The sequence below is a fragment of the Hippoglossus stenolepis genome, chromosome 12 (genome assembly GCF_022539355.2).
Source record: "Hippoglossus stenolepis isolate QCI-W04-F060 chromosome 12, HSTE1.2, whole genome shotgun sequence".
Taxonomy (NCBI): domain Eukaryota; kingdom Metazoa; phylum Chordata; class Actinopteri; order Pleuronectiformes; family Pleuronectidae; genus Hippoglossus; species Hippoglossus stenolepis.
In genome coordinates, this window is record NC_061494.1 from 7,520,578 (window position 1) to 7,533,833 (window position 13,256).

The window sequence follows — 13,256 nt, forward strand, 5'->3', positions numbered from 1 at the left end:
GTGAGAGTAGTGTTTGTCTGGAAAGACTCATCTGTTGCATGTTAGTAGTTCAGTATATCTGAAAACTTGTTACCTTGATTGAAAAGAACCCAGGGTGTGCATACCCAGCTGTCCCTTTACTAAAGTCACTAGATCCAGATTTCTATTTGAATCTGCACCTAATCACACATTCATAAATGTCTTCTTTTAATCACTCATAAATTATTTTCTTGTTGTGTTATGCTGTGGTTGTCTAGGTGGGCACACTGAGGCAAATTCCAAACAACTGAGTTGTGTGGCAGTGTGAATGGCAAGTGTTGAATCTTGAATCTTTAGTCAGTGCCCTAAAACATGCCTGATATTTTTTATCAAGATCTGTGAATTTCTCTATGAAATAATTCACAATGTTCATATAACAATGTGGAAAAATGCCTCTTTCAAGGTTAAAGTAAAAAGAAAAGTAATAATAAATCAAATTAAATAAATCCTCTATCGGTCGGCTCCAGGTCTGCACCAAAATGTAAGGGGTTCTTGCCTGACCTATACCACCAAGTTTCGCGGTGATCCGTTCAGTATTTTTGGGTAATCCTGCTAACTAACAGACAAACAAAACCAAAAAAACAAATGCAGGCAAAAATAGTCTCCTTAGTGGAGGTAATAACTAAAGAAACCCAATACACTAAATGTGTTTGTAGACCTGGGGCATTCTGATGAAGTTTTTTAATAACAGTGACAGATGAAACACAAAAACATGAGTTACGAAATGTACAGCATATTTATTAAATTTGTGGAAAAAGGACAGCAAAATAAAACTGAACCGAGATCCTGCAACAAACAAGATCACCAAGGATGGGGTTTTCTTTTAGAAAAATAAGTTAGAAAATCACAGCTGGGCCAATGATTTCTCTTTCTGCTACTATAAAAAGGACCTTTCAGGGGAAAGAGCATTGTCTGCACGATTTGTTTCACCTGTCACACATACACACAAACATAATTGGTTTACTTTTTCAGTAATGGGACAACCAGTCATTTTCTCAGGAGATGGGTCTTTATCTTTTTTTGCACAGGTTCACATAACCGGCATCTTGGTTGTCCAGTAAGATACGCCTCAGATCTACATGGAAGCTCCCTGCACCAACATAATGGATTTAGACAGCTGATGGAGCAGCAGCTGAAAAGATGAAGTGCTTCTTGCAGACACACACCTTTATATAAGTGGGTAAACCTCAGTTATCTCAACTCCTGGTGATGGCTCCTTGATTGGACACCTAATTAAAACTCCCCTGGATGACAGGGATGTTTTCATGTAGGTATTTCATACTGCCTTGCTCAGAAAAGTCAGCCACAGTGTGCCCTTCCCCTCGAAGGATCCATTTGGTGGTCAGAAGCCCCTCCAAACCCACTGGACCTCTGGCATGTATCCGTGCCGTACTGATTCCAACTTCAGCTCCTGCAAAATGTGTACAATAAAATGAATGCTTCTGTCCTTATTTCAAAACAGTGGTACTTCAATACCATTTATGAGAGGATGTACAGTTTATTCTCACATAACATTGAGAAATAAAACCACGTCTGGTGCTGTACATACCTAGACCGAAACGGTAACCATCAGCAAATCGAGAGCTGGCGTTCCAGAATACACAGGCACTGTCCACCTGCTGCAGAAACTGTTGAGCTGTGTCCTCGTTCTCTGTAATAATAACATCCGTGTGGGAGCTGCCGTACTTGTGGATGTGGTCCACAGCATCCTGCATGCTGTCTACCACCTCAATGCAGCACTCCAGCTCCCCATACTCTGTCCTCAGAGACTTCACCTCAGATGGGCTGAACGTTAAATAGGACGCAAACTGGGGACCTGCGTGGATCTTGACCTGAGAGAAATTTAAAAAAAATAATGAAATGACCAAACTTTTCAGTTTCTGGAGCTCTAACGATCAACAAAATAAAAAAAACATTCCACCATGCACTCTAATTCTATGTGTAATATTTGGGCATGTGCTAGTTAGGGAGTGTTTGAAAGTTTCTTACATGTTCTGCTCTCAGCATATCAATGATCTGGTCAAATATAGGAGTTCGCAACAGATCTCTGTGAATAAGAAGCGTCTCCATGGCATTGCAGGCTGCAGGGTAGTCACATTTGGAGTCTCTGACTAGAATGAAACATAAGTTAGTAAATTAATTCAGCAGTTCTGGGTTACACAACCAAGCAAAATAAAAACAATTCAAAAAAGTGAATTAATGTGTGACCAAATACTAAAGAAACACATACCAACGTCAATGGCCTTGTCAATGCTGGCGTCATTGTCTATGTAGACGTGACAGACTCCCTCGCTGTGGCCCAGCACAGGAATACCCTTCGCTGCTCTTTGGATTTCCCGGACCAGCTGGGACGAGCCCCTCGGAATGATCAGGTCAATCAACTTTTCAAGTCGGCACAGATCCTCAACTTCTTCACGTGTGCTCACCTGCACGACACGGTAAATTCAACACTCTTACAGAATATTGGACTGTATATTGAGACCATGTTAAATAAAAACACTAGCTGTGTCTTAATCTGGGGGCCACATCCTTTGGAGGCTGCAATTTAAGACTGATTGCATCCCAGCAGAGAGACTAGGCTCCTTCAAATGCGGCATACAAATGCTTCCTTCCCCTAGCAATGGAGGATCCACCAGGTGGATGCTTCCGGGCCATCCTTTCCTATGATTCACTGCGCTCCAGTTACATTTTGATTTTTCAAAGAGGTAATAGGCAAGCGAGTTGAAAACATAGGAAGAATTGTTTTTTCAATGCAAGTTCCGGCTCCAACTTAACCAAACAGCTAAGTGCACATATGATAAAAAACATCTTTTCAATGTTTTTAATCAACCCAAAGAACTTTTTCGTCCATAGCACTGTTGCTAAGTGACAGCTGTAAGGGCTGTAAGGACAAGCTGGTGTCGCAATAAGAAGACCAGACCGACGTGGTCTACGCAGACGATGAAGGATGCAGCAGACATCAACTGTGTAGACCGGGTCCTCAGAAGGCTGCAGCCCCTAAATTAGGACACAGCTACTATGTTTATGTAATGTAATGCCTTCAGTTTTACCAATTGAATGGCATCGGTCACACCATGAATGGAAAGGGCTTCCTGGGTTAGTTGATGTAGAATTTTATTGGTGTGGGAAGCTTCTTTACCCCCCTTCAATAGCAAAGCATTTCCACTGGCAATAGCCAGAGCCGCCACCTGAAAAACAATATTAAATATGTGAAAATTTGACTTTTGGCGGGAGTTGAAAATAAAACATGTCTCCCAAACCAGCAGCTAATGGTGACTAAGTGTTGTGCTTGACTCACCTGTGGGAGACAATCAGGACGTGACTCAAAGATAACCAGCAGCACACCAATGGGGACAGTGATCTGTTCCAGCTCCAGGTTGTTGCCCACCCTGGTCCTCCTCAACACCCGACCCACGCTGTCCTTGGAGGAAACAGCGAGCTGACGGAGGCCAATGGCGAGGCTGTTTAGTTTGACTGTTGACAGACTCAGGCGGTCGATCAGAGCCTGGGAGAAACGACCTACAAGGACAAACAAATAAAAACACTGCGGATGTGCATCTCCATCACTGTGGTTGATTGATGTGTGCAATTCACATATTTGATCATCTAGCACTAAGATTCACTAAGCCTCTCATTTATGCTGTTTATGTTTGAGTTCTAAAAGCACTAAGCCCACAAAGTCTTGGCAAATTTTCCACGTCATCTAATTTGTTTGAACATGTAGCTCTTCCTCCTTCATAATAATCTTTGACAACTCGCATGAAAATTGGCAGTAGTGGAGATGAGAGAACCAGTTTAGAGAGGATCAATCTAAATATAAAATGACAAATCACAAATTAACAGTAACATTTCAATAATATAGGTATATGGCCTCTTCTAATGATTACATATATAAATATAATGAATTGGATTTTACCAATTCAAAGACACAATGAAACAAAGAAACAATGTGTTCATCAAATACAACTTGGGATGAAGTCATTGTTTCTTTGTTTTTTCGCTCAACAAACAGAGGCATAGTAAACCAGGTGCATGCAGCTGTGGATTATGGTGATCAGCGTCTCTCCTCTGTGACTCTGTACCTGATTCTGTTGCTAATTCCATGTCTTTCCTGTTGGCGCTGAGAATCTCATCTTTCTTTTCTGTGAGCAGCTCAGAAAGATAGTAGATGATCTCCCCTCTCTGCAAAAACAAACACACATATCATTCTAATTATTATCTCCATACACCGAGGTATTTTAAAACTTCACTTTAAGACCACACTTTGGTAATAAGAAACTTGCCTGTTCAGGAAGCAGAGAAGCCAGAGACCTTCCTGCATGTCGCGCCATCTCTGTCTGCTGCTCCACAGTTGGACCTGGTAGTGTCAATAATAGAAGCATTAAATATGAAAACACAAAGATAATAAGTGGCTACAATATCCATTCATGATGGTTTTACACACTACCTGCAGGCTTCACTTCTGAGAAGAAGGTGCCCAGTTTCTTCCCTTCCACAATGTCTGTTATGACGTGGCCGGTGACTTTGGGATGTGTGCCATTGGCAATGACAACAGACGTCCCACCCTGCAGTGCCCATAGGGCTGCTTTCACCTGACAGAGACATCATTGAGAATAACCTTTTCATTATTTGACAAACTCAGGCCTGTTTACACACAGAGATCAAATACTTTCTGTCATGCTGACCTTGGCTTCCATGCCACCGATGCCAACTCTGGACTTAGTGCCGTACTTGATCGACTGCTGGTCTCCAGGATAGAAAATATCAATAAGCTTGGCATCATCTGTTCCTGGGGGACTGTCGTATAAACCTGTAGGATAGATTTTTTTTCCCTTTTTAAAATCGTTCAGAGAACCAAAGCAGACATGCTGACATCGATATATTTTCATCAAGAAAAAAAGCCCTGTCCAAGAAACCAGACAGTATGTACAGCAGAACATTTTTACATATGACTGATAATGAGTGCTGGGCCATTTGGGCTGTTTTGACAACTTTTCATTTCATCATTATATGTACACCACATTAAAAATGTTTACCTTGGACATGTTCGGTATATTTTTTCCCGCATAACCATAAGAAATTCATTAGAAAACATTTAATGGCAAATAAAGTGAACTAATATTAAAGTTTATACATAAATCAAAATAAATCCTGAGTGGTTATATCTACCTTCAACATCAGACAGGGCAATAAGGAGATCTGCTTTCATTTCAACAGCCAGCCGTGCAGCCAAGCTATCATTATCTTTGATGCTTATTACCTGTAAAACAAACAGAAGTGTCAACACGCCAAAAGGAAAATCACTGTATCTCACATTCTCTTGTAGAATAACAGCTTATGAGCTGCTACCATGCGACAAAGGCCTCTCACTCCCATTCAGCTGCAAAAACAACATATGTTCATATGTTCTTATCAAAAGGAGATAACACAAGCAAGTCTGTGCACGATATAAAGGCAATTATAATAGGAAAATCTAACTGAGAACAAAGTAGCCATGAAAATGAAACCATATGACCAAGAAGCAAAATGTTAGTGAGGGTGGAAATATAAAGATGAAGAAAAAGATATGTCTTAAAATATGCATGCTTAAACCCTCTCACCATAACAATTCTGGCCCACATTAAGTATTCCCAGCATGCCCTTCACAAGATACCTACATTTACGCCCTGTAGGTCACTGTTGGGAACCGGGGGTGGAACCACAGCATCGTTGGTGTTTATGATAGGAACTATGTTCATCCGCAGCAGTTCATGGAGCGTGCTGTTTAGATTGCCACGCTTCTGCTCGTCATGGAAATCAAGATTGGTCACCAGAATCTACAGAATTGTTTTTAAAAAAATGATTGTTATATTTACGTAATTTGCTGTCAGCATTTTTATTCTATGATAAAAAAGAGAACGGTATTACATACTTGTGCAGTGCAGGTGCTGTACTGGGTGAACATAGCTTCATACAACGCCATCAGACCACTCTGCCCTGCAGCCGCACACGCCCTTGCCTCTAAAACTGGAATTGACTGAAAAAACAAGATATTTCACAAGGTTAAACTTGAAGTTGATAAACAAAATTAAACAAATGCTTATCTAATATTTTGTGTTATTATGTGACTATTATTCACCATTTGTTTGAGTTGGTTCTGTCCAGAATGCAAGGCTTGTCTGACACTTTGAGACAGCAGGATCTCATGTCTCAGTCTCTGCTTCCCAAACGCCACAGCACCACTGGTGACGATCATCATCTCCCTCCCTTGATTGTGGAGCACAGCCACCTGAGAGGTCACACAGAGGCAAGAACATTCAATTTCCTTTTTCAAGGCAAAGATTACTCCTTAGACCAGGGATTTCTGCTTTATTACATGTGGTGATCCCACATAAGTTCCCGCTTACAAAGCCATCATCAAAAGACCCTCACCCTTTTTTTTAACAACAATATTAAAGTGTAACTTCACTCCTAAGATTTAGCTGAAGTGCCCCTTCCTGGAAATAAAAAATTTAAAAAAACGTTGGAACCTCTGGTACATGCGGCCAGTGCTTAGGCACCCGGTGCTAAATTGTGTCTAAGAAACAGAATGGTCCAGAGCCGTTTGAACTGCTAGCACAGGTGTCTCAGCCAGCTAGTGTCAGGGGGCAGCCCACCTTTGATAAGCGGGTGTTAACCTTTTCAAATATACATAGCTGTCATGATGTAGAAACATCACAAATGGTTGACTCCCCTTAAGCATTTCCCTTTCAAGTTCCAAGATGGTTTGAAATATTGGGCCACGTTCAACCCATGAATGTAGATTCTTTATAAATGTTGTAATAAATGTGATATTAAAACCAGCACTAATATATCTCATGAAACAACAGTCACATAATTTAGTTTACAGCTCAAAAAACTGATTTGAGTGTGCAGTATTTGTTTAAGTGTAGCTTTACCTGCTCTACTATGGAGGCCAGTCGCCCCAGTGCCAGGCCGCACTCATCTCCCCGAGTCACCACAGCACTGCCCAGCTTCACGACGATGCGTTTGGCCTGCTTTAACTCACTGCGGTGGGCAAAAGACTTCCCATGGGGACGTGGGAGTGAGACTGCAGAGAACAACAACTGTCAGATTTGATATCACATCAGCAAACACCATTATAGTTTACATGGCAAAGAGATGGTGAGAGTAGCATGCACTTCGGATAAGATGTTGGTAGGATACTCACATTTGGCTTTTGAAAACGCTCTGATGGAGACCGAGGACACATTTGACTTCCAGTTTCTGGAGGGCGGGCGAGAGCACAATGCCAGCCTAGCCAACATGACACCGACGGATGAGGGCAGCTGTCATCAACACACAGAAGAAACTTTATGTTATGATAGACAGAGTATATCAGGTCCAAGTGTTATTTGTCATATGCAAAGTTGTTGGAGAAGAAGAAACTGGTCAGCTCAGCAGTGCGACAGTTAAATTAGAATAAAAGCAAGGTAGAAAGAGCTTACTATAAAAGAAGTCAAACACAATACAATACAAAACTAAAACTATATATATATATATATATATCAGTTTATGGATGACAAAATAAAGAGGGAAAACACATGACAACACAAATCAATCACGTTAGCATTACACAGTGATCTCGCTGCAGAGCGTTGCATCATGGATCATGTTTAGCATTGTTCAGTGATGGTACTCGAACTTGTAACACTGACCCAGTTCAGACGATGCTGTGAGTTCGCTTGTAAACACATGCTAGCTTAGCACTATACGCACAGAAAACCCCTCTGATATATGTGAAGCCCGCTAAGTTAGCAGGTGAGTTAACACTGCTAACAGACTGTGGCTAGTTGTGTCATGTTATTGCTGTCAAAAGATGCATGTGGCTAGCTGGTGTTAGCTAGCGTTAGCAAACACGAGCTCCCTCGCTGCTTCGCTTTCGCGGTTATTTCGGACAAAATGGACGTGATACGGGTTTTGACCAAATGACAACATACCTGACGATGTGAAAATGTACACAAAACAACCACAACCGCGCTGGTGAGAGCACTGCAGGGGGACACGTAGTCAACCCGACCCGGCGAGACTGAGCAGCTGCTGCTGCCACATCCACAGCACACGTTGGTTGAGCTGCGCGACAATTGAGCTATTCACGAAGGACATGTACGTGGGATGTGTGGATACGTCCGCGTAGAGACTCGTCCTTTACATAGAAAGCGTAGGAGTTTTTTACGTACGTAGAAAATAGCACCTTCGATGGGCGGACACTGGAGTAGCTGTAGGAAGTACAAGTACGAGGATAATAGTAAATGCAGTGTTACATTTAGAATCATAATGGAGGATTAAAGTGTAGGTGTATGAAAATATAACCTGGATTTATAGTCTTCATTAAAGAGTAAATATCGAACTAAGAATTCGTGGTATGTGTGTGTGAAAATGATAAATGTGAAATATTGCAGAACTTTATTGATGCCTTAGAATTATTTGAGGCCCTTGACTAGTTTTTATTTTATTTTCAAGCTCATTTAATTGATCTTTTTGTCTGTATTTGATATAGTTGACTACATTGTGAGCGCTGTTTTATGTAGAGCTTATAAATGACACTATTAAACTTCCATATGTTAAAATGTGTACTTCAATATAGACGAGAGGAAATAATTGAAACGCAGTAAAATGTAAGTTTGATAAAACCCACATATCCGATATGATTTATGAACAAAAATATGGATTCACCTTAAAATGCAAAGATCTTAATCAATTAAATAAACGGCAATTCAACATATTAGTTTATGAAAAAATAGAATATGTGAATAACACGTTGTATAGAGCTGACTGTTCTGTATAATGATATGAGTGCTCAAAATAACTGAATATTAATTTGGGCAAGTTTTGTAAATTAAAATGAGTTTCTGACAAAATAATCTTAAGTCAAGGTCCACTTGCTAACGCATCATGCACATACATCTCAACAATTTAGTTTTATTTATTTGAACTGACAAGGCTGTGAAAATAAATTGCCCTTCTGGGATTGATGAAGTTCTCTGAATTTGAATCAATTCCATTTTCTGATAAAGGCTTTGAGATAAGCCCCTGAAAAAGGGGGCAAATTCCCCTTCAGTTAAAATCATTTCGTGAAACCACTTTTCAAAAATGAACCTTCACATTAAAATAGATTCCTTTATTTAGATGAAAGTAATAAGTGGTTATTTATTTTTGCTTAATCCAGTTTGTTGGAAATGTGCCATTCAAGTGCCTGCATGGTCTCCTGGAGTCAGTGGTTTGAAACGACCACTGGATCACATCAACTCATCCTTTGTAATCTGACACTGAGGCACATGAGTGGCGTGTGCATGCCAAGAGAGGCCTGTGAAACATTCATGAGCAGGAAGGCTGCAGGAGCACAGGAACACACTGAGCTGCCATAACAGGTGCCAGAAGAGCTATGGGGACTGTTGAGGAAACCTTGAAGTGTCCCGTCTGCCAGGATGTCTTCACAGATCCGGTGACACTCCCATGCGGACACGACTTCTGTCTCACCTGTATCCAGACTGTCTGGGAAACAGATGGGCGTAATGAAGGCCCCCACTTCTGTCCCGAGTGTCAGATATTCCTCCCCTCTGAGCTGACTGTGGAGATAAACACCACTCTTCAGACCAAAGTGAAGGACTTCGCCACTGACAGGCCATCAACAGCACAGCTACAGGGAGCAGCTCTGGGCAGGGCACCCAAACCACCTTCAACCGTCCGCTGCGATCACTGTATAGAGACGCCATCGGTGGCCGTGAGGACATGTCTGACGTGTGACGCCTCACTGTGCCAGGCTCACACCCTGCTGCACGAGCAGAGGTCAGCTCTGAGGGAGCACACGGTTGTGGAGGTGACAGGGGACCCGCTGTCTCTGAAGTGCAGGGAGCACCGTGACGAGCTCAAGCTCTTCTGTATGGAGGAGAAGGTCCCGGTGTGCTGTTTGTGTGTCCTGGTTGGCGTGCACAAGAACCACAAGGCATCTCAGCTCCATGAGGCCTGCGCACACTTCAAGGTGAACATCAATCTACTAATTCCACAAATCTCTGTCTGTCTGTCTGTCTGTGGCTCTCATTTCTCGGGAAATGTTCATCTAATCAGTTTCACACCTGGCATGTGTATTGTTGGAAATCCAATTTGGACTCACAAGACATGAATACAATTTAAATAAATAGTCAGATAGCCGACAGCTGTGGTTGAAAATTCGGGCCTGCTAGATCATTTTGACGATTGGATATATTTTATTTCACCATATTAGACTGATACAGGCATTAACAGGTGTCACAGGTGCTGATCTCAACCACATGAATTAACATTAATGGAGTCACTCCCTCTTTAGCAAATTCTCTTCAAAGTAAAAGCACAATGGTTGTTTTGTTGCTGCAGTGCTTTGTATTGAGCTGAATTACAGAGGTTGATTTTGAAAAGTAGTAACCTTGGGTCTGAAGATTGTGTTAATTACGCAATAGACTTCTGAAAAAGCTGACAAGCTACATAAAAATAACAACAGTTTCATTTTATGAAAAACATTGACTATAAAATCAGTTTAAAAAAAAGAAAAAATAATCTGTTTGATCATGGACACACAACGTCTTCATTGCAGAATAAACCAGGCAGGATGAACGCAAAGATTTTCAACATCACTCTGCACCATAAACTGTTTATAAAAATTAAAACAATAAAAAGTGTGAGTATATTGTAGAACTGTTTGAGGAGGAATAATTCTGATGTAGCTCTGGTGAATCAACACAAGCCAAGAAAACAGCCCATTCCATACCAGTTAGCATTGATTCGTCACTTGCTAGTGTGCTTTATTTTTTTTCAAATGACATGATGATTACTTAATTTTCTTGTTTGGGCACTCACTTTCTATAGGCCTGTTATTTTTCTATCTTTAGGGCATGTTAGAGACCACTATGAACCATCTGCTGAAGAGGAGAAGTGAAGCAGAGTTTGCCATCAAGGACTTGGAGTCACTGTACACACAAACAGTGGTGCGATCCACATGAAAGAGTGTTGTTAAATCATTGGTGTTTTATGCACAGAATCCCCCCTTAAATTTATTTAAAATTCTTTATTTCCTAGAGGTTTGCCGCAGATTTCAGAGAGAGAATCTCAGACAAGTACAACAGGATCCGTGTTGTGCTGGATGGCGATGAGCGTCTGATGATGCAGGTTATAGATGCCGAGGAGACATGTATGACAGAGTGGCTGGAGGCCCAGAGGAGCATGATGGAGGCCCAGATTAAAGAGATAGATAGTCTCAGAGCCTCCAGCAAGTCGCTCCTCCAGGACACAAATGATCTGCGTTTCCTGCAGGTAGGAACATGAAGACACTGTGTTACTGTGACAATGTGAAAGTGTTGTACAAATGCAGCTGAAACGTGTTCTGTGATTGCAATACTCTCATTTGCACATTACCTTTTTATTGTCAACAGCAAATCACAGCACAGAATCTTTGGTCAGTATATCATTCCTCTTTTTTTAATCCAACCTGGCATCTTTTGGTCTGAGTTATGCCCACTAATGGTTTTCAGTTTTTATTGTAGTGACCCTCTGGATTTAGCACCAATCCAGGAAGTAGACAAGGACCTTTGTGACCCGGAGAAACTGAGAACAGTGGAGAGGCTGGTGGACGACCTTTCAGTGGCTCTGTCCCAACACTTTCCACGAATTTGGTCATGTAAGTGAGGAAACAAATATTAAGCAATCTAAAATAAACCCCCACTATCTCTGTAGTTGTGTAATGAATTTTTGTATTTGCAGATCAAAGTTCTCCTGCTCTGGACTCAACAACAGCTCACCCAAAACTGGAAATATCCCAGGATGGGAAGCAGGTTTACTGGAGGAAAGAGCCTGTCAGTGAGGCTCCGAGCCCTCAACCCTATGACTCCCAGTACAGTGTCCTGGCTCGCGAGAGTTTTGCTTCAGGCCAGCACTACTGGGAGATCATTGTCCAGGAGAAACCCTACTGGCTGATAGGTGTGACTACTGGGCCGGTTGATAAAAAAGATGGAACAAGTCAGACTTCCTCCAGCCTGCGTGTGAACAACACATCCTGGTGCATCTACCATGGAGACGGGCAGTACCTGGCATTGCACGATAACCAGGAGAAGCAGCTGTCAGTGGGAAAGAGAGTCAGGAAGCTGGGCATACAGACCAATCTCCAGAAGGGGGAGCTGTCATTCTACGATGCTGATGCAATGACTCTGCTTCACGCTTTCTGTGTGCAGTGCACAGAGCCTCTCTACCCCATGTTAAATCCATGCATTGATGTGAATGGGCTGAATAGGCAGCCTCTTACACTGTTTTGGATCAAGGACCCCTGGGAGTAGCATGTAAACACGGATGGAGGTAAAGAGTGAACTTGGGGACAACCATAAACTCATCAAACTCTTTTTTGTCTGCACAAATATTTTAGCACGTAAATGTTTTGTTTACATCAAATTACACAGTGGACATATTAAACATGCTATAAGTATGTTTTCCTGTTCAAATAAGCTATGAAGTAAATGTTAGTGTTTGAAGCTTGTCTATAGTCATCAAGTGGTATCATTTTCATCGTCAAACAGCACTTTTGTTCTATACTAAAGTCTCTCTACTCATTCAGCAGCTCTCATGTTCGACCTCATGCACTTCAGGAAGTAAATGACCCGTGTGTAAACCACTGGCTTTTTCTGGCTGTATAATTGTACCCTCAGCTTACTTGACCATAAAGGACATGCATTCCTTCATTGCTTCAAGGGCCCTGCAGAAGTGCTGGCTTGCAGCAAACGAAATGTCCTGGGAGGTCAAATATCATTATTTACACATAAAGTTTTCTTCGACCCACGGTTCGTTTTGTGGTTCATCAACAGAACTTTGCCTGACACGATGAGCTGTTAAACGGTGGTAAGAAAACAAGGGAATATAACCTAATTAGATTTTGAGCAGGAACTTTGAGAACTCGCTTGTTCAAAAACAAATTCATAAGAATAAAACGTACATTTTATGCCCATCTGTGGTTTTAAACTCATTCCAGCCAAATTACTCTTGTGCAACTTCTGGGGGTCAGATGACGACATATACAGTAAAGACATGAGGGCACAGATCAGCATAAAGAGACACTCAGGGCTGAAGTGACCAGCATGAGGTATTTATCACCGTGCTGGAAATACCCTGTCACTATAGAAACCTCTGATTCATTTGAGTTCATTTCTAATGACAGACCACTGATTAATTTGAGGTAATTTCTACAATGAAGGGTCCAATGA

At 41.6% G+C, this 13,256-nt stretch overlaps 2 protein-coding genes across 3 annotated transcripts; one reads left to right on the forward strand and one right to left on the reverse strand.

Annotated features, from left to right (window-relative positions):
* Positions 1–735: 735 nt before the first annotated feature.
* Positions 736–8,134, reverse strand: LOC118119332 (delta-1-pyrroline-5-carboxylate synthase). Its single transcript, XM_035173208.2, has 17 exons — positions 7,977–8,134; positions 7,208–7,325; positions 6,936–7,087; positions 6,137–6,286; positions 5,930–6,034; positions 5,676–5,834; positions 5,188–5,278; positions 4,704–4,828; positions 4,466–4,610; positions 4,302–4,375; positions 4,101–4,200; positions 3,317–3,537; positions 3,069–3,206; positions 2,249–2,444; positions 2,008–2,129; positions 1,568–1,850; positions 736–1,429 (listed from the first exon to the last, which is right to left on the reverse strand). Exons 2-17 carry the CDS (start codon positions 7,302–7,304, stop codon positions 1,248–1,250), a joined length of 2,340 nt encoding a protein of 779 aa, XP_035029099.1. The 5' UTR covers positions 7,305–7,325; positions 7,977–8,134; the 3' UTR covers positions 736–1,247.
* Positions 8,135–9,251: 1,117 nt separating this feature from the next.
* On the forward strand, positions 9,252–13,072 carry LOC118118919 (E3 ubiquitin/ISG15 ligase TRIM25). 2 transcript variants are annotated; one of them, XM_035172462.2, is made up of 6 exons: positions 9,252–10,018; positions 10,902–10,997; positions 11,089–11,322; positions 11,442–11,464; positions 11,553–11,686; positions 11,770–13,072. In XM_035172462.2, exons 1-6 carry the CDS (start codon positions 9,422–9,424, stop codon positions 12,336–12,338), a joined length of 1,653 nt encoding a protein of 550 aa, XP_035028353.1. In that variant the 5' UTR covers positions 9,252–9,421; the 3' UTR covers positions 12,339–13,072. The 2 variants fall into 2 exon arrangements, with proteins under 2 accessions (XP_035028353.1, XP_035028354.1); XM_035172463.2 differs by lacking the exon at positions 10,902–10,997 and having other exon boundaries at positions 9,254–10,018.
* Positions 13,073–13,256: the final 184 nt, after the last annotated feature.